Source organism: Anopheles darlingi, chromosome 2 (genome assembly GCF_943734745.1).
Source record: "Anopheles darlingi chromosome 2, idAnoDarlMG_H_01, whole genome shotgun sequence".
Lineage (NCBI taxonomy): Eukaryota > Metazoa > Arthropoda > Insecta > Diptera > Culicidae > Anopheles > Anopheles darlingi.
This window is the reverse complement of record NC_064874.1, coordinates 39,126,903-39,146,902: the sequence shown is the minus strand read 5'-3', so window position 1 is coordinate 39,146,902 and position 20,000 is coordinate 39,126,903. Positions and strand designations below refer to the sequence as shown.

The window sequence follows — 20,000 nt, the reverse complement described above, 5'->3', positions numbered from 1 at the left end:
TTTCGGTTTGAAGGCATGTTTTTTTGTTCTTGCTGTTGTTGTTGTTGTTGTTGTTGTTTTGCATCATTCCAATCTCGTTTCTGGGGCTTTTCTGGCAAGGAAGCAGACAGGAAGAAGGGGAAGGGAAGAAGGAGAAGGAAGGCATAAGTGCACGTACACACACCGTACGCGCGCACTGTACGCGCCTCGGTACTCGAGAGACTCGTTTTTGTTCTCGCGATCCGGTGGCTGGTTGGTTGGTTGGTTGGTTGGTTGGTTGTTGGATGGTTTAATGGTTTTTGGCGACTGGAAGCCAACCGACAATCCATCCGGAGGGAGTCCGGCGGACAATCGGGAGGTAGTGGATGCAGTGCAGAGAGATATGAACGAGGAAGTCACATACCAAAAGAACTCAAATGAACACAGCACGCCAAAGACGGACAGGCAGGCAGGCAGGCAGGGAGGCGATCTCAGAGGTGATTTGCATGTCATGCCGGCTCATGTCTCGCGCGCGCGCTGCTGCGGAAGGTGGGAAGGGGGGTACACAGTCTTGATGAGAGGGTTTCACCGGGATAAATTGCCATGTTGCGACGCTAGCAGTCAACAGACAGACAGGGTGGAAGTTGCTGTTTGCCGGCGATGTTCGGTCCTTTCGTCCGCGCGAGGTAGTGATCGTTTCGCTTCTTGTGTGGTGGTTCTTCATTTTTATGTTCGCACACCACCTTCTCCACCACCACCACCACTACCACCATGCCGCCCACCATACCGTAACCGTCAGTAGTTTTGATGCATTTTAATTAAAAGTCAATTTCAATGGCCCCAGACCCCAGAGTCCCGCGGCCGAGACCGAGACCAGATGCTGAAGCGCGCAGAGGTGGTGGGGGCCGAAAAATTGAAAAAATAATTTGCTCTCTGTCCCCTCAGCAAGCAAACGCGGCAGTCTATGCGTGGCTATATAGGTGGTACCATCTGCTATCTCGGCACTCGGATTGATGGATGGCACGATAATGGTCGAATCCTTTGCAAACCCCGGATCTGTTGCTCTCCTCGGGAATTCTCTGGTGGGGCAGCAGAAGCAGCAGCAGCCTACAGTCGACGACCACACGTCGCTCGACGGTCGTAAAAGGGGCGATGTTATAGCATCCCTCTATCTTCGGCAGATCGTCCAGTGGGGAAGCAGAGATGGCCTTCCAGATGGCAAAGTGTGTGGCTCCTCGACTGCACTGTACCCAGGTCTTAGAGAGGCTGCCAGGCTGGCTGGCTGGCTGGCTCGTTAAAATCATCGAAATGGGCGAGTTTGTCAGATAGCGATCGGAGCTTTACTCCGACGTACTCCGAACGAGCTCCGGTCGGCCGCGCGTCTCCATCGATTCGAATTGGCCACGCGTGCGTAGGCAGATCTGGTGTGGGCCTCCTGGGGTTTCCTTTTCAGTCAGGCCCGGTAGTAGGGACGCGCATTCGCACGTACACATTAGCGAGGCCCACCGCGGCGCGCCGAGCGATGTCCGAGGTTTTACGATGCCGCGGATGGCTTTGTGGTGTCGAACGTGCCGCGGTACGGGGCCGATGGATGGATGGAAATGGGGAAGGCTCGGTGCATTTCAGCGGAGGGGAGCCACCATTGCTGTTCCTCGTTTTTTTTTGGCCACTTTTGCGTCAAAGGCCACGGGCACCGACTCGCGGGTCGCGGACATTTCGCACAAGTAGTAAACCGGGAGAACGTGAATGAAATAATTCTGGACAGCAAAAATGACAAACGCAACCGGCCGTAGGAGGAGGCCGGAGGCGCTATTAAGAGTGTCTTTACATATGAAGTGAGTGAATCTGTAGGGGAATGGTGTTTATGGGCAATTTTGGGCGGCGAGTGCGGCGGCGAGTTGGAATTGAATTGTTTGGGGATAAAGCGCACCGGAATCAATGCAATATTAATGTGTGAAGCGTGATTTATGATCACTGGGGATGATGGATCCGCGGTTTTATTGAGGTGAATGAGGTGCGATAATGGGCGGCATTATGGGATGCATTCACGATGATAGAATGCCCCCCGTGGGCATTTCTACCGTGCGCGTGTTGCATTATGATGTGTTTCAGGCAGTGAGCGGGTTTACGATCGTCGACTTAATAATGCTTTTTAATTAAACGTGATCTCATGCCGGTACCGTTTCGAACTAGGATATTGCATCTTTGGGAAGCATGAGTTTTTTTTTTGGGGACATTGGGACCTCCTGATTTTGTATTCTAACCGTTACTTATCTTAATGAACGATCTGCTGGTATTTGAACAGAAGGGATCATGGAGTATTTTCGGACTTTTATGGGATTGTTAAATGTTGCAGAATAAAAATCATCATCTGGTCATGATCATGGATAAAAGGGATTAATTTAGAGAAACTACATGCAAGATGCACTACAAAAGTAAACACGTTAATTTTACATTTTGTTAACAAGCATTTTAATAAAAGTATTAAATTTTCTGCAAGATTCAATTTTATCGTTGCCCCTTTCTATTTCTGTGGAGGTAATAATCCTCGACATAACAAGGGGTCACCCCAACAAGACAAGGGCTAGTTGATCATTGAATTCGTTTTAATTCGATCAGTAGGTGTTGTATAATAGCTGTTGTGTATCCTATTCTGTGTTGTCGGTTTGTAGCGTTTCTGTTAGATCTGGTATTTATATTGATGATTGCAAATTACATTTTGTAAACCGGTATGCCCGGTAGAAGTACTGTGTAGCGTTAACGTAAAACTGTAGTAGGTTGTTAACAACGCCTTGTCGTAAGATTTAGCGATTTGTGGTATCATACCGTGCGTTTTTTAAGGTTTGTTATAACTTTGTGATGGGAATGCATGGTTTGCCATTCGTTAAGGGAGTGGCTTAGGCGTGTTATCTTGTTATAACATTGTTTCTTCACTATAACATTGTATTTACTTTGAGAATATTGAGTGCAATTCAGAATCCCACATAGATACAGTGGATTGAAATAGGTTGAAATTTAATGAAATTAAAATAAATTTTCCCAATTCCTCAAATGTTTACACTTTAGCTTGCCATTTCTGATCTTGATTGTTTCGCCATGAAAATCTTGCTTGTTACGTAAAGAAAATTAACTAGGTTATTCTTTAACTTAAGTTAATATAGAAACAGCTGACAATTTTTAAGTTTCTAAGGTATATATTCGTTATTTTTAATGGCCAATTGCGAAGAAAAGAAGTGTTATTTGTATTTTACAAACTACTTTTTTCAATTTTCCGATCCCCTTTTTGGCGAGCCAATATTACAAGATTTTTTTTTTCTCGATAAAACGATCACCGTCGTCGGACCGCGAGGGCTGCGGGTAATAATGTCTGACGATTTCCAACACGGCGCCGCGCCCGGATGATGGAGCTGTCAAAGCTGTTTGATCGGAGACAGGTCGATCACCCTACGGTGCGCGCCCCACAATTGGCCAAAGGATGATGATGATGATGTGGGTGCCATTAGTGTGTTGATGAATCGACACGGTGTTCGCCAGCCGCGAGATGCCGTCGTTGTTACAATGCATTTGCATTTATCGCGCATTTTTTATTTCGGTACGGTGGTAAAAAAATCTCCCAAAAACGGCCGCGCTGTTCGTCGATGTTCTTTGCATCAGCGACAAACTGCTTGTCAAAAAAAAAAATCGTTCAACCACCGACCTGGACTCGTCTCTTGCTGCTGACGACAACGATGATGATGATAGATGATCGGATGATGGAATGGGGTGGAACTGGTGGGGGGATGGGTGGTATGATCGTAACGCTCCGGAGTGGGGCAGGAATAACATACATTACCGTATTAAAGGCACGGTTAGCGCGGAACCCGAATTTGCGTTCTACCGCGAGAATGTGTGCGTGTGTGCGTGTTGGTTGGGTAATTGCTTCAATTGTGTGGCCCACATCTGCCGGGCACACGGACACCATGCTGTCCACTGCTGCTGTTGCTGCTGTGTGTAGCACACTTGACTGCATCGTGTTGCATCAAGCGCTGCAACACGCTACCACTACCATGGGATCATCATCATCATCATCAAAGCGACGATCGAGGGGAATCTCGATCTTCAACCGTCGTCGTTGTTCTTATCGTTGCATTTCGCCGCAACCGCAATGTCACGTCATCAAGAGCTGAGGCGCATCGTCGTCGTCGTCGTCGTCGTCGTCTCTGTTCTGGCCAGTTCCGTCGTCGAAGAAAAATATTGTTACGTATTCGGTGCAGCCGGTTGTGTGTCTGCTGCGTCCTGTTCGATTCATTCGCGCTTCTGTGTGTCGATCGGCGTTGGGGGTGTGATGGTAAATTGCATCTTCGTGGCCTCCGAGAAACCCTGACAAGATACACATGCGCGGAGGGAGGAGGGGAGGAGCAGTGCTGGCTACATCCCCCGCCATTCGCCGGTCCGGCTTCCGTTGAAGGTATTATTTAATCTTGCCATTTTGGCCTGGTTGGGGATGTTGTTGGTGGGGGGATCGTTTGATTGTGAGGGTTGGCATCGGCACGTCTGTCAATGCGGCGTTTCGTTCGAACACTGCTGGAACGTTTTCGATCTCTGAGACACCCGAAGGGGTTTCCCTGCTAATGTTGTTCTCCTGTCTAGACGATCTAGCTTAGTTCACAAGTCCTCCAGATAGCATAGGTTTGGTTTCATCTTGAAAAACCTGCTTGGCCACAATCTCATGTGTCTCTGCCGGCGGCTGGTAGCTGGTAGCCATCGTGTCTCATCGAACGCACTTTTGCACTGTTCGGTGGCTTTAAGGACGGATCCATGAAGGTAAAAGACGCACGAAGCGAACTGCTGCACTGCGGTACTGATTGCCACAGTATTCCTATGTGCTTCGTGCGTAGATTCTAGCATTTTTTTGGGGGGGCTATCGACGATAATTCGCGTCTTCTTTGCGCTGTCCATATGCTAGTCATTCTCACACATACGCATGTCATAGCACGACCATGGAAAGCTGCTTGAAAGAGAGATGGAGAGAGAACGCGAAACGCACAGCGAACGAAAAGGGGGGGCTATCACAAAAAGCGGGGAGAGAGAGATACGGAGAGATAGAGAGAGGGATAGAGATAACGAGAGGGAAGAAGGGCGAAACAGGAGAGAAAGCGCGAGAGTGAAGTCAAGTTCAGGGTCAGCACCGGAAAGAAGATTTATTTTAGTCGATTCCGCACAAACGTTGCGCCCAGCCGTAGTCCAGCCCCAGCCCCAGGCCCATGGCCAGCGGTGCCATCCAAGGCGTGTTGTGTTGTACGCGGAGCGTCCGTTCCCATGTGTTGGTTACGCTTTTGGAACCGCCGAGCCGCAGTCGCCCGTTTTTGCTTCTTTCGCAGCATTCTAGTGTTTCTTCTGGCAGTCGTGCGTTCTTTGCTTCCTTTTGCTCGAACGAAACACAGAAAATAAGGAGAGAAGGGTTGCGGTTGTGGTTGCGGTGCGGTGCTGTGGACCGAAATGATGGTGTGCGTAGTGTGCGATGATGATGATGATGATGATATGATCGGTGCGTACGGTGCGTACGATCGTCCGAGGGGAAGGGGGGACCTATAAGCTGGAAGAGTGTTTGCGTGTGTCCAGCACGGAAGAGGTGGTGCGTTGCTTTCTTCTTCCTTCAAGTTTTGCTTTTATTATGCTTCGATGAAGCTACACCAGCAGACGCAAACGTTTTTATTGTACCTTTTTTTCTCCGCCATGCTGTGGTGGCAGTCACCATTGTTTATTCGTAACCTCTGGAGTGCTCCAGCACAATCTCCAGCCGGCTCCTCCTGCGTTGTTTCCCCCTTTTTGGGTGAAGCGCGTTGGCGTTGGGGCAATGTGGAGTGACGAGCTCGAATGGCAGAAGACGGAAGACATGGAGATACGCCTGTCTGTCGAATGTTGAGTGTATTGTACACGTTTTTGGTACAGTTTAATGATGGTAGCCGGCTAACACTAACCTTGTATTGTCAAAATGTTTCAATTTTCGTGGCATGTCGGGTTGTATTTAGATCGATTAACATTTCACTCACTTCACTTTGGCATTTTCCATGTTTGAGCCCGAGGCTACAAACATCGGGACAGTTCCAGCCCAACGTGGAATATTGATAATCGAACCTCGATAATGACCTCGCCGATGCGCTGAGTAAAATGTTGTTCAAAATCTTCATTCGAGCCTGATGAGTTATAAATAATGATAACAATTTTCATAAATATTCCGATTAATGAGTCGGTTCCGGCAGCCTTCCAAAACAGCAAATATGCAGCAAATGAATAATACATTGTTCGTCTGATCCAACCGATGGTGGACTTCTTGTGGTAATGCAACGTGTTCCGACAACGCCGCTTCTGGTGCGTTGCACTACGTCAGCAGGCAAACATGACTGGCGGAAAACTCGAGGATGTTTTTCCGCCCCTCCCTCTCTCTTTCGCTTTTTGGCTGGTGGCTATAATTTGTCAGATTTGTCGAATAATGTGACACGAACGGTGGGCTAATGACTCTTTCATGGGAATATGGCGTGTCATGGGATCGGGCTATCAACTGGCGGAGGGAGCATACGTTTCGCAAAGGCGTTCTTCCAGCATAGGAGGAGGGTGACTGGTGGATGCTTCCTGGGAATGTTGCGTCTCGTCTCAAATTACCCTCGTGGAGTGTTTTCCCGTTTTTTTTTTCGGAATCACGGAACAGTCGCGATTGGGTTTGGGTTCAACGGAATACTGTTATTAATCATTTGCTACTGGAATATGCTGCACATGGAGTAGTATGTCGCATTCGCAGTAGTAGAGTTCGGTTCAACGGGTACGTTCGATGCGAGTCTCGAATGTGGATCAATTTGACGAGCGTATGAGACGTTTTCGAAGTATTCTTTCTTTTAATTATATTTCTTTTAATAAGTTATTTTATAAAAGAGATAAGAATTAATTTTGATGCTACCATAAATCTTGCGGAAAATCATTGAAAATAAGCGATGCGTAAGATGTACCAACAACGGAAGATCCTGCCTACCGGTGGTAAACACCCAGACGTCTAGCCAGCATGGTGGTGGTAGCACGACCCATCGGGTTTTTGCGTGAAGGTAAAGCAGGAGAAAAACCCCCCTTCTCTGGCACAACACTATACACGAGCAGCACCACCCGGCGCAGAGAAATGGTGTCAGTGTGTTAAAACCGATCATATTCACGATTTGACGAAGACATTCAGCCGCAACAGCGGCACACCTCGCGCTTCCGCACCGCTGCGCTGCGGTTACTACAAACCGGTAGACATTCATCCATTGAACACATACACTCGAGTAGTTACATCCTCCGATTTGGTGGTGGTTTGGCATGATTTTTCCGACGATGTTGTTGCTGTTGTCATTCAACCACCGTGGTTCTCGGTGATGCTGGAGCACAAACACACACACACACACACACGCAGATGGTTCATCACAAGCACTAAGAGACACGCACCCACAATCTCCTTGGTGGTTGGCCCAGTATTGGTGCCGAATGGAGGTGGCAGCATCGCGGCGCGTTCGTTCGATATTTGCTATTGATCGATACGTTGAATACGGTGGTGGAGACGATCGGTGCCCAGTTCTCGCTTTTTTAAAGAATGAGTTTGAACACTAATTTCATATTCTCTCTCTTTTGATTACAGGTAAATGGTTCTTCATCATATTTCTAAGGGATATTAGACGAGTTCCCTAGAAAGTAAACATGTTGGTTTCTTCAACACTTTTGCTGGCAGGTAATTTTTGGTACTGTCAATCATCGCATTTAGTTCGTATAGCCAATTCTTACACACGGGCGACTTTCGTTGTGCGTAATCTTTGATGATCCGCAATCATATTTAAAGTTTTGTGGATGGATGACATGGTAAAAAGAAAAGGGGCTAGTGACATCCTCCCTGTAACAGATTCAAATACCAACTGTAGAATCATGAAAAAAAAATTCAATTTGTATTCGATATCGCATTATTATGAGACAAATAGGCAATTTGTGGAAACGCATCTCGCCAGAGTTCCGCCAGTGCAATCTGTTTAATGTCAGGGCTTCAGCGACGGTAATCCATCACGCGGTAGAGCTTCATTGCAGTTGACGGTTTCCGAAAGCAAATAAAAAAAAGCAGCAAAAATAGGAAGGGAGACGAACATGCGAACACGAGCGAAACGCGAAAGAAAAACTGATTATAAGGTCACGAAGCGAGGAACAGCCAGTCAGCCAGCCAGCCAGCCAGCCAGTCAGTCAGCCAGCCAGTATATAAAAACCAAAAAAAAATATATAGGTAAATTCGCTAGACATTCACATCCGACAGCAGAGCTCCTCCGTGGTGGACGGGAATCAGTTGGATGTGGTTGGTCGCGTGGTGGGGTGGTTTGAAGGGGGAATTTGCTTCTTGCGTCTGGCGAAGAGAATTGGGCAATTAAAATTTCAAATCTGCGCCCTCATTAAAGAGACGGCGGTATGTTCTTCGGCCGGCCCGACGAATGGGGGAAGCGGATGGAGTGAACGCAGGAGAATCGGCGGCGACGGGCATCGTCGGCCCGTAGAGATATTCCAGTGGCGGTAGCGTCGGCGGTGGTGGGATTTTGGCTCACCATCGCCTAGAAATAGAGAAGAACGAAATGGAAAAGAGACTGCGAGCAGGAATCACGTTTAGCGTCCAGAGTGACGTTGGTTGGTGTGGAAGTGGTGGTCGGTCGTGTTGGTGGAGTTCTAGACGACGGAGAGAACCGCATATTGCAACGCTTCGCACCAGCGAGGTGGCAACAACATCAGTTCGCGCGAACTGGGCCGGTAGTTGGGGTTGCTGGGTTGCTTCTTCTTTTGTGTGTGTTTGCTTTGCCCCTTCCCAGCGTCTACCGATCGTCTGGAGTGTCTTGAGCTGCAGCATCTCTTAAGCGCCTGGGAGCGGCGCAAGCGAATCCGCTGCCGTCGACGATGATCGCGACGGCGGCCAACGTTAGAATTAGCTTTACTTTAGGGGGCCGCCCAGGAATGTAGACGATCAGACTGCGCCGTCCGCTGTTCGCTGCCATTTTGTGCCATATTCCTCCCGTTCTGGCTGCCGGGGGTTGGTTGGGAGTCTATACGCACGTACTTTCAAGCCGAGCACACGTTTGGAGGCACTTCTCTTCAGGAGGCAATAAATGGATCTAAAATTAGAAAGCCTTCTTCATCACCTTCCCTCTCGAACTCGCTCAACTATGTCGCCATCATCGTCGTCGTCGTCAACGTCGTTGGCAGTGACGAACTTGGAAAAGCGAACAATTTTCATTTTCGTTCCCCTCCGCGAATGACAGGGAAACTAAGAGATCGTGACCGTGAACTTGACAGTGAAAAACGCTGTGCAGAGGAATCTGCTATTACCGGGGGTTTACTGCAAGAACGCACTCGCTCGCGACGATTCAGTTACGGAATGACATTTCAATACAGTTTTCCGAAAAGAAAAAAATCCCCGCTAACTAATAGACGGGGGGCTTGCCTTGGAATCTGCACATGTTTCTGAGGCCGCTGAACGGTTTACGATCTCGGTGGGGTGAGGGCCCGGGGCGAAACGTGGCGCTCGATGTCAATATTTTGAGTTCGTCGCAATCAACTGACGTCCATTGGGATCGGTTTCTGCGTAGTATAGTTCGGTGGCGATACCGGATCGCTGGTTTGCCAGGATTGAACCGTAGATCGCGGATTCGATGCTAGGTTCATCGATGCTAGGTAGCTGCAGCTTATCGGCAGACTATGGCACCGAGAGATTACCGATCGGCGATAACCCGTGCGTCAATCGTTTAGTTGACCCCTAGCAGAGAGCAGCAGCAACTGGGTTGCGCTGCGTTCTGAAGGGAAGTGGAAGAATAGCAAATAGAAAACAAAATCCGGTCACAGAATCCGTTCCCCGTACGTTTGCGGTTATCCCTCGGGATCATGGAATACACGTTTCGGCAAACGTGACACGAGAGATGAGGTCGACCTCCTCCTCCCCACCAGTACGCTAGCACTGCCGAGTTTTACGAGGGGTGTTGGGAAAAAGTGATGAATATGTCAGACGCGAGGATCCTCTCTCCTTTCCCATATGGTGATGCCAACGATGTTGATCGGTAGTGGCGCTACTTTCACTATCTCCGTTCTTTTGTTGCTTGTCAGGTCTGTCCGCATTTTGATGAGACTTTCCGTTGCTCAGTTGTGTCCTGTAGAATCTACATGTACTCTAGGAACGTCACTTCTTACTCGATGCAATTGTTTTGTGATCAATTTCAGTTATTTCTCGATGAAATGAATAATAATCTAGCTAGATTGAAATAGATCAATTCAGCCGCTAATAATATTGAACCCCAGCGGTCTCCTACACAAGGTAGAGTGTACCACAGCTACTTCAGCTCGATGGAAGGCAGAGCATTAACGAGAATGGAAAGTGTGCACAAACGAAAAGCCAGCCCCATTTGCGTTTGTGATTTCGTGTGTCCTACCGGGAGGATGATCACCGGGATCGTACGTACCTCAGTCCCAGTCTATTCCCACGGGAACCCCACTACAGGTCGTACATGGTCGTCTCTCATCGCAACATTCATCCATCAATCCATCCTTCCATCCAGAGGCCCATTTAGTTAGGCATGCACTAGTATGAACTATGTGGTTGCTCCTCTGGCACGTTCCCCACGCCACGGTTCATTCCGTGACCGGGAAGCTAACAGCTGGGAGGGCTTTTGTAGGTCATCCATATTCCTGAGGATAAGTGATGATGCGCGGATGGTGCCCAGAACACAGACCCCAGTGTAGACCCACTGTAGCAACAGGATCGCCTCGTCAGGCGCCTTTCGAGCAAGCAAGCAAGTAGCCTTTCGAGAGCCACCGGCCAGGCAGGCACACACGGCGCACTTCCACACTTTTCGCATGATCTTCCGGATGTGTTGGTCCGTTGGTTTTTTTTCTTCTTTTTTTTTATCATCCAGTCCAGTTACCATGTTACACTCGAGGTAACACCGGGGAAGCGGTCTCTGATTGAGGGTTGAAGCTGTCCATGACTTCAACCACGAGTAGCCCTTCTCTTCCACCATTCCTCCCTTCTTCACTTCACTCGTTCAGAACGGGCTTATCGACTGGTGGTGGTGATGGTGGCACACACATTGTACTGGCTCACTTCGCCTGCCCTTACGATGCCATAGATTGGCGAATGCTGATAAGGGCGGCGAGCCCTGGGCGATCGAGCTCTCGCTGGCTCGCTCGCTCGTTCGCTCGCTAGGCTTGGTTCGGTTCGGTTCGAGTGTGGTCGCGCGCTAAGTACGTTCAACGTCGTTTGCGCATTTGTTATGTTTGGTTTGTTTTGCATAAACAATATCTCGCGATGTTATCAGCTGACAGTGCGCACCGAGTGCACTGTTTGGTGGCAGCGGGGTGGCGCACGCACGCACCGCAAGGGTTTGTTAGCTGTTGTGAGCCCTTCGTAGATTACTCACCTCAGTGGTCGTAGCGGTGCAACTAGGCGATTCTACTCGAAGCAATTGACTCAATAAAATGGTTAGTGTTTTGCGCCTGCATGCATTGAGGATGTATGATGGTAAAAGTATTTCATTGTAACCGCGTTAATGGTGAGCAGTTTATTCTCTGCCCTGGAACTTGGAACGCATATTCTGGCCCGTAAAGCTGGAGCAATGGTGCTCTTTTGCTTTTTCTGTTCCTTTTGATTTTTTTTGAGAAATTTATGCCGTCTCCGGGTCGGCTGAATCCCTAAACCGTTATGCAAATCGATCGTGACGAACGATTTTGCATTTTTTGGGCAGCATCCATCCATCGTCAGCTGCTGCTGCCTGTCTGCTTCACCTTGCCATTCCCTAACGTGTTGTCGTACTGGTGATTCCTCTGCTCACGGTCAAGTTCGATCGCTCTACTGCTTCGTGTTCCGCTGAACGCGTGTTGCCGATTGAGAAGATCGCGAGCAATAAATTTCGTATGTAGAGTAGCGAGAGGATGGTGAGAGAATGTGTAATGACGGGGCAGGAGAGGCCACAGAGTTCCGTGTGCGCGCTATGTAAGCCACGCTTCCTGATCGCGGGATCGCGGAGCGGAGGGGACAGCAAGGTGCGAGGCATACCGTGGTGAGGGGGGGGGGGACCACGGTCTGCACCCTGGTTATTGGTGTCCGATCAATCATGATCGACAGCAACATGCAAAAGTAAGCAAAGAAGTAGGAAGTAGGAAGGATGAGGGAGTGGAGAAAATTCGGACAAGGGCAAAGGTGAGTCTAGGTGTCAGACTATGTAGAGCGCGCGCGCGCGAGGTCTATCCTACCGAGTGCAGATGATCTTGAAAATTGGGATTGTATGGAAATTCATGCGTTCCAGACCTTCGCTACCTTCCTATCTACGATTTGTGACGCTCGGATTCCATTTGCAATATTGTTGATTAAATAACTTGGATATTGTTTCGCGACATTTTTGATTAAAACAATTTTTGTGACAACTTCTGTTCCTGAGTACCCACAAATAGATTATCATTTTCGTTTACGTACGCGGCGTTCCTCTCTGAACTAGCTTTAGATAATCGATCTCTTTTCTTAAGTGATCGTTAATTTGTTTTCAGTATCATCACAGACCGAGGGGAAGTCTGTAGAGGTGTTATATTATATTCTGGTTCACAAATAATAGTGTCATTTGTGATAGTTGTACTGTTGTTTGATAATATTGAACGATAAAAGAAACCTCCGTATACCATGCGTCTCCATTGACGGCTGATCATGCGTCTCCATTGACGGCTGACCAATGTCTGTTCTTAGTTGAATCAATGTAAGTATAAGGTCTTTATGAGTAAAGATGCTTATTTAATGCAATGACCGATGTTTCGCGTGCTAAACATGGACTTCACATAGCCCCTCGCAACCCACCGGAAACCGGAAGGAGTGAAACCGAAAATGGTGAAAGCGTTCTCGTTTCTTCGCGCCCGTCAGACACTCTCGCTCTCGCGGCCATTCTCGCGGTGCCAGCCGCCGTGTCGATATTGCCCGTTGTGTGTATCCCAGTGGCGCGGCACCAGTTGAGATTGATGTGTACTGCTGCTGCTGCTGCTGCTGGGTTTCACTCTTACTAGACCGAACTAGACTAGACAGCATTCCGCTCCACGAATTCGCTTTCGTTCCGTTCGTTCCGTTCTCGCTCGTGTCTGCACGTTGAAGACGGCTACTGAAGATACCATAGAATTGGCCGTATTATTGTATCATTCACGCACGCATACAACCACAACCGTTGGTTGGTCTAGGATAGTGAATGATCGGTGGCGCGGTCTCTATTGTGTTGCTGGAGCAGTCGCCAACGACCGGCAGCGAGAGTGTTTTGCTGCTGCTGCTGCTGCTTCTTCGTGTTTGGTTTGTGGTTTTAGGCTTGAGAATGGCGAGACGCGAACGAGAACGAAAAACGGAAAGAACATTAACCACGGTTCCGCCGTCGTCGGGACGGGTTCTAGCCAGCACAACCCCGTACGCTGTGTCCGTGTGCGTGTTTGATACATGGCGAATTAACAGCAAGCGAGCGAGAGAGCGTGTGCGTTAGTCGCGATGGATGGTTGGTTGGTTGGTTGGTTGCTGGGGACCTTTTGCGTCCAAGGAGGGCGAGGAAAGGGAGCGTACCCCCAAATAGCAGCCGCCAGTCGATTAGTTGCGCTTCGTTGCACACTCTGCTGTGCCGCAAACAACATCACGACTTCGGTCGCGACACACACGCCGCGGTTAGTGGTGGTAGTGTAGTCGGTTTTGTGCGTTCTTGACGAACGCTGGACGAACCATTTGTTGGCACCAGCAGCGTTAGCAGCAGCCCCGCATTCACGGCTGATGGTGTGTGTGCGTTCTGCAAACAGCTGAGTTGCTATTCGTCGCTGCGTGATAGCCCTCCCCGGGGTCTGCCGGTGCCAGTAGTGTTGCTACTCTCGAGGACCAGGAGACCGGAATGCAAGAATAGCCAAACCAAACGGCCTCCCCCTCCCCGTTGCTGTTACCTCAGCGGACACAATTCCGCCAACTCACGTGTGTCGTCGTCGATTACGCGGTTTGTTGGATGCTGAACCGCGCTGGCGTTGCTGGTGGTGGTTGTGCAACGAAGGTTCGCGCAGTGATCGGTGAGAGGCTCGCCTTCACCGTACTCCGGCTAAGCGCGCGATCGCGACGACGCCGGATCGATCCCCTACCCCCGAAACTGGATACGCGTGGTGTGCAGCACGCCGCTTGACGGTGTATGTGCCACAGTCACACAGCTTCTGTTGGAGCAAAAACAAAACCTCTTCTCGTTGGCTGCCTTGCAGGCCCTAACATCAACATCGCAATCGATACGCACGCACACCCATGTCCCTGTCGACCATCTCGCGGCGCAACATCTCTCTCAACAGCCGGTAGATGGACAGACGGACGGACGGACGGACGGACGAACGGGTACACACGACGGCGACCGTGTCTAGATGATCGTGTGGAAACGGGGTGGCGGCTCGCGTCCGTTCTCGCTCGCCGCTGACAGCCGCCTGCTGATGACGGTCTGTGGGGCCAGGCCTCGGCAGCAGCAGCAACAGCAGCACCGACCGCTGCGCCCAGCCACCAGCGTGTAGTGGTGGTGGGTACGTGTAGTGAAGTGTAGGAGAGTGCTTTATATGGAAAACAAAATTCGCGAATCGCACCACGCTCAGTACGAGACTTCATGTCGCTCTGTTCGGTTCGCTTCTTCGGTGCGCGTTTGAAGCGAGAGAGGTTGTCAGTGCCGTGGCTGACTGACTGTCGGTCTGGGTCGGTTTTGTCTGTCCGGAACGCGCTCCCCCCCGACCAACCTACATTCCCTTGAGCGGTTGGTTTGATGTTTGCGGTTGGTTTTTCGTTCCCAAAAACGTCTCACGGCACACACGGCTGCTAGCAGATTCATCGAGCACGATCATCGGTAGCAGCAGCAGCAACATATAACGCAACCGTATCTACTGTCATATCCTGTCGCTTGGTCAGTGACACTTTCGTGCTCGATAAAGCTGGAAGCGGTCAACTAATGCATCATACCCACTAAGATCAAGTGAGAGTGAATCGTGGATCAATCGGAACTGTGTGACAGTGTGTGCGTCTGTGTTTATACAGAACCGGGGAAGAGAACATTTGGTTTTGGCCCGGGGTTGCTCCTTCGTGACACACAAAAAATCTCACCACCACGCACCGCAGGTGCAACGAACGGCGGGTCGCGGACGCGTTGCAGACGCAGCACGTGCGCCGCGTCAGTGCTACGATCGTGCGCCGCCGTGAGATAAGAGACGCAGATCGCACACGATCGTCGCCTGCTGCCTGCTAGCTCTTCGTAAGTCGCTTTCCTCCCCGCCCGGCACACTGGCTGCCGGATAGCCGTTTATGAACGATTTCGGGTGCTACGGAGGAGCGCCTGTCCTTCCGACAGGAATCGAGCTTACGCTGCAGACCGTTCGTTCAGCAGCGGACACTGCCGCGCACGATACAATGGACAGCTGGATGCAGGAAGTGGTAAGTTTCGGGACCAACCCGGTCCTTGGTAGTGAAGGGATTGGTGAAAGTATTTGGCACCTTCTGTGGCCCCGGGGGGTCGCGAATGAGACCAGACTCGTAGTGCAGGCCGCAAACTGGGCCAGCAAATGCCAGCGTACGTTCTGTTACACAATAGGTGCAGCAGCAGCACCAGCAGCAGTAGCAGTGTAGTGCACCACATCGCACCACTCGTAACCTGTTGGATATGATGGGTGGACGCGGACACTTTGTTTGGTTTTGTCGTGCGGCCCTCTCTCTGTGTTTGTGCTGTTGCGGATGTCAAGCTGGTTGGTGTTACCGGGGGGATGGGGGCACTCCGTGTTTTGAGACGATACTCAAGTTACACACCTTTTACGTACGTTCTAATGTTTTTTGTGGTGTGGTGGTCGGTCCGGGCGGTGGTCCCTTGGTGGTGGACGAACCAACCCCCCCCCCCCCTCGCCGCCCCTTTCCTCTTAAACACCTTCAACCAAACAATCCATCGATCGCGGTCGTACCCGCGAGGCAAAAATCCCGCGGGGCTTCACTGTTTATGAGTTCGGGTTCGAGGTTCTGGCCGGCGGCCGTGGTGTTCTGACGGGTGATTTATCGTTAGGTTTTGTCGTAGGTTGGTTGGTGGAAGCTTTTTTTACTTTTTCGCTGTCGTTTTTGTTTTTTTTTTCTTTCGCTCTCTGCCGCCAGTTGTAAATTGAAGTTCGCCCTCCCCCTTTCTACTCACGCCCTCCACACGCAAGGGCGTGCCCCCCGTTGTACCCCTTTTTCTTTGGGTTGGACATTATGTTCAATAAAGAAATGATTGATGATGGCTTTGCAGCAGCAGATTTTGTGGTGAATCGTGAGTCTCAGAGATCGAGGGAGCGTGTGCCGCGCCGGCCGGTACGCGGGGCATGTTCGATGGAAAAATGGCAGCAGCACGCTCCATTAGAATTCATTAGAAGTTTTCTCGGGTGATTTTATCGGTTCAGCGAGGTTGACGAATCATTACCCATTTCGAGGGATGAGTCACAAAAGACGGATCTGGCTTCGGTATCTTGAATGGTATTAGGTTCTCTCCAAAGGGATGGCCCTTCGCTTATTTCTTATAAGAAGTCGTGCTCGTAGTAGAAATTCATTAGTTGTGGTTCATTAGTTCAAGGTGCTTGCATTTGAGTGGTAGAATGTAAAACTTTCGTTACTTTATAGTGCAAATTCTAATTAGTGCCTCGTCAAACGGTCAAGAGATGTAACTTCTGCAACACCTCCAATGGTAGGATTTTACAAAGATTTTAAACGCCAAAGTTAATTAAAAACCTTTTCCAAGCTATCACCAAATTAACTATTCCTCAGAAACAGGCACTAGAAATCGCGTGCACATTTGCTTTCCGATTTGCCTCAAACTTCTCAGTTTCAGAGGCAGCCTGGGAGTGTGTTAACTGTGTTCGATGGATAACAAGAATGTTAAATATTACTCAACATTTATAAACGCATCGCCGTTTTTGCGATCGACGAGCGGAGAAATATGGCATGGAAACCGTGCATCAACTGGTCACGGTGTTTCCAGATTTCAAACGCCGAACGAGCAACGAACGCGATCGTGGACGCGGAATGTAGGAAAAAAAAAACACACACACAGAGCCAAAAATCCAAAACAAGCAACGAGGAAAGAGTACCACCATTGCTTAAAATGTTAAATGTGTCCAAATCCATCGTCATCCAAACGTGGCGTGTAAAACAAGCTGTATGCGAAGCGACGGGACGCTTCAGCAGGTCCGCTCTTCACCCGCAGTCGCAGTTGCTGCGGATGCGGATGGGGCAAAAAAGTGACTAAAACTAATCGCATCTCAGAGATTTTTCTTCCCCCTTTTTTTTCAACATCCCGTGGGCCAGGGACGGTGGTATGCAAAAAAGGTTCTTTTTTTTTTTAGTTGATGTTACTGCTTCGGATACGTTGGTTGTGGCTGGATCGCGCACTTGATGGATTGATAAGTTACGGAAACCGTGGCGCCATCCCGCTGGAGGGTTTAAGCTGCAAAGTAATGTCTTGCGCTGTTGCAATTTTCGATAAAAATGCTCACACTTTTGTGTTGTGGACATTCAACTATCAAATTGATAATTCGTTTGATAGATTAATTTAAAAAAATCAGATTACAATATAAAAGAATGTGGAAAAGGATGTTTAATACATAACAGAAAATCCTTGAAAGAGCAATTTCCGAACCAAGCAGTTTATCAATGCGTCGATAACGATCGAATGGCATTTTGGAGTGGCGGTTCATAAGATGGAAGTCCCCACGGAGACAAAACGTTTTTACGATCCTCTCCCGTTCCATATCGTCCTTCCACCATGGATTGAGTACTGCCCATGTGTCTGTAGAAATCATTCGACAGTGATTCCCGGCCAGCAGGCTTCACTTATCTAACTACCTGACTGACTGACAGATTGTCTGACTGACTGACTGCCTGACTGACTGACAGACGGGCTCAGCGATCGACGGTGAAGTGTTGGTCGGAGACAAAATTCTCCACCTGTGCGCGCATCTTCGGCATCATTAACGATCCCACCTCCCAGCGTCATCATCATCATCATCTCGCGTTGCGTCCCTGCTCACGCTTCATCCGTTTTTTTGTTTTCAATGTTAGAGTTTCGCTTTTATGCATTTTTAATTTAATTATCACGAGTGCTGGTGTTGCGCCTTCTCGTTGATCACTCGCGATCGCGTCTTGTGGTCCTGCGATATGGTGGTTCACCGGTTGTGAAGAGAGGTTCTGGATATGGAGTGTGGCGAAGATTTATGGCTACCGATACCGTGCGCCTCGCCTGAACGACGACTGTTAATCTTGATGTGATGGTAAATCCTTCCACATTTCCGGTGAACTGTTGGTGATCCGGGGTGAAGATCAGACCACCACGGAACTATGACGACGATGATGATGACGACGACGACGGTGAGAGACAAGATAAATTTGTGCACAAATGCACAGCTGTCTACTTTAGCCTTTCCATTCTGGTTTTATCTGACGATTTTGGACATTAAGCTGATTGGTTTCACCAGCGTTCGCTGGCTACCGTTGGTGACCGATCGCGCACACAACAGTACCTCGCGATGATGAGCTGCAGAAATCAATCAATTCAATCAATAGCATCATCGTCGATGTCGTTGTTTAGAGAGTTGATGTGATGATGAGGTTATCTCAACCCAAACACGCCACTTTCCGATTGCAGATTGTGGTGGTTTGCGAGTCACGCTTGCATTATCGGCTTGCGTGTACCAACGACGAGCGCATAGCGCTACACCACCCGGAGCATTATGTGTTAAAAGCAATTAAACGGATGGAATTGCTGTTGTTCCATATGTGCATATGTGATGCAGGTAACTCCCCCGTGGGTCTAATTTGTTCTTTCACCTATAAGGAACCTTCCGCTAAATCGCACCGTTTCGCATGTCGCAGCTCTATGAACAGTTGGGAAATGCAAATTTATGCGTCAACGCGCCATTCAACAGCATCGTGACAGTTCCGCAAGCATGTCGTATGTTATGTCGTGCTCTGGGATGTTCCCGTTTCTGCGTCCCGGCGTCGTCAGCTCTTTTACGTGAACCAAACCGATGCGGCGGATCGTGCACGTCGTCTTACACTTCGCTGCTGCATGTGCTTTATGCGTGCGATGCTGGTTTTGTGCAAAGCAGTTTGTTTGGGTGCTCCAGCTCTTGTTCTGGCTGACCCTGCGGACCTTGCGCATCGAGATGATGATGAGCAGTGGCTGTGTTCGAGCGCTGATAGTGTGTCGACGGCAGTGGTAAGCATTATCATCAGCATGTGTAGTCACCGTGCTGACCGTCTTCGGAGGTGGTAACGAACGACCAGAAGTGTGCCATCATCCATGTCGTCCGTGTCGTGGCAGGTCAACAGGCCAGCCAGCCAGCCAGCCACTCCGCAGTAAGGAAAGGTATCGTGTGCCTCGTGCTGGCAATGGGATGGTTTAATATTATGGCTAGCAGATGATAACCTGAAGGATCCCCACACTTCGTGACAATTCACATAAACAGAATATATGATTATTATCCGATAAACGCTGCACTTGTTATGGCTTTTCGAGACTCGCAATAGCGAGAATCGATTGAATCTAAGAAACATAATCTTCAGGGAGTCGCATTGCAAGTCGTTATTCGAGGGATTATAAGTTTGAGTAATGATCGGGGGATGTTTAGCCAAACCTAAATTTAATTATTTTTGCAATGTTCACATCACGTTGTTGTGACATAGCTATGCTCATCAAACATCCGGAAATCGTCCTAGACTAAGTGCAAAATGGTGTACACTCGTAACAATTCCAAACATTCCACTGTTTCGTTCTTTTTTTTTCAAGAAACAGTTCTTATCTATATTCTATGATGGCGAGCCGGCCACCAGCCAGCCAGACAGTCAGCCAGCTGGCCAACCAACCAACCAACCAACCGACCAACCATGCAATAGACAATTCGCCGACGAAAGCGAGAGCCGAAGACGGAGAAGTGCTATTACCTCACCTTCTCTCGAAGATGCGGTAACATGGTGATGAATAATTCTCGTAATTGCG

At 49.2% G+C, this 20,000-nt stretch overlaps 1 protein-coding gene across 2 annotated transcripts in view; it reads left to right on the top strand.

The window, feature by feature from the left end:
- Window positions 1–20,000, top strand: part of LOC125948564 (estrogen-related receptor gamma) — a 35,705-nt gene that overhangs the window by 7,099 nt on the left and 8,606 nt on the right. Inside the window, exon 1 of one of the 2 annotated variants that reach the window (XM_049674766.1) lies at window positions 13,969–15,424. The exons of the other annotated variant lie outside the window; for it this stretch is intronic. Within the exon in view, the coding sequence (XP_049530723.1) occupies window positions 15,296–15,424 (129 nt within the window). The 5' untranslated portion in view covers window positions 13,969–15,295. Of the gene's footprint in view, window positions 1–13,968; window positions 15,425–20,000 lie in introns of those variants that run through there. 2 annotated transcript variants of the gene reach the window in all.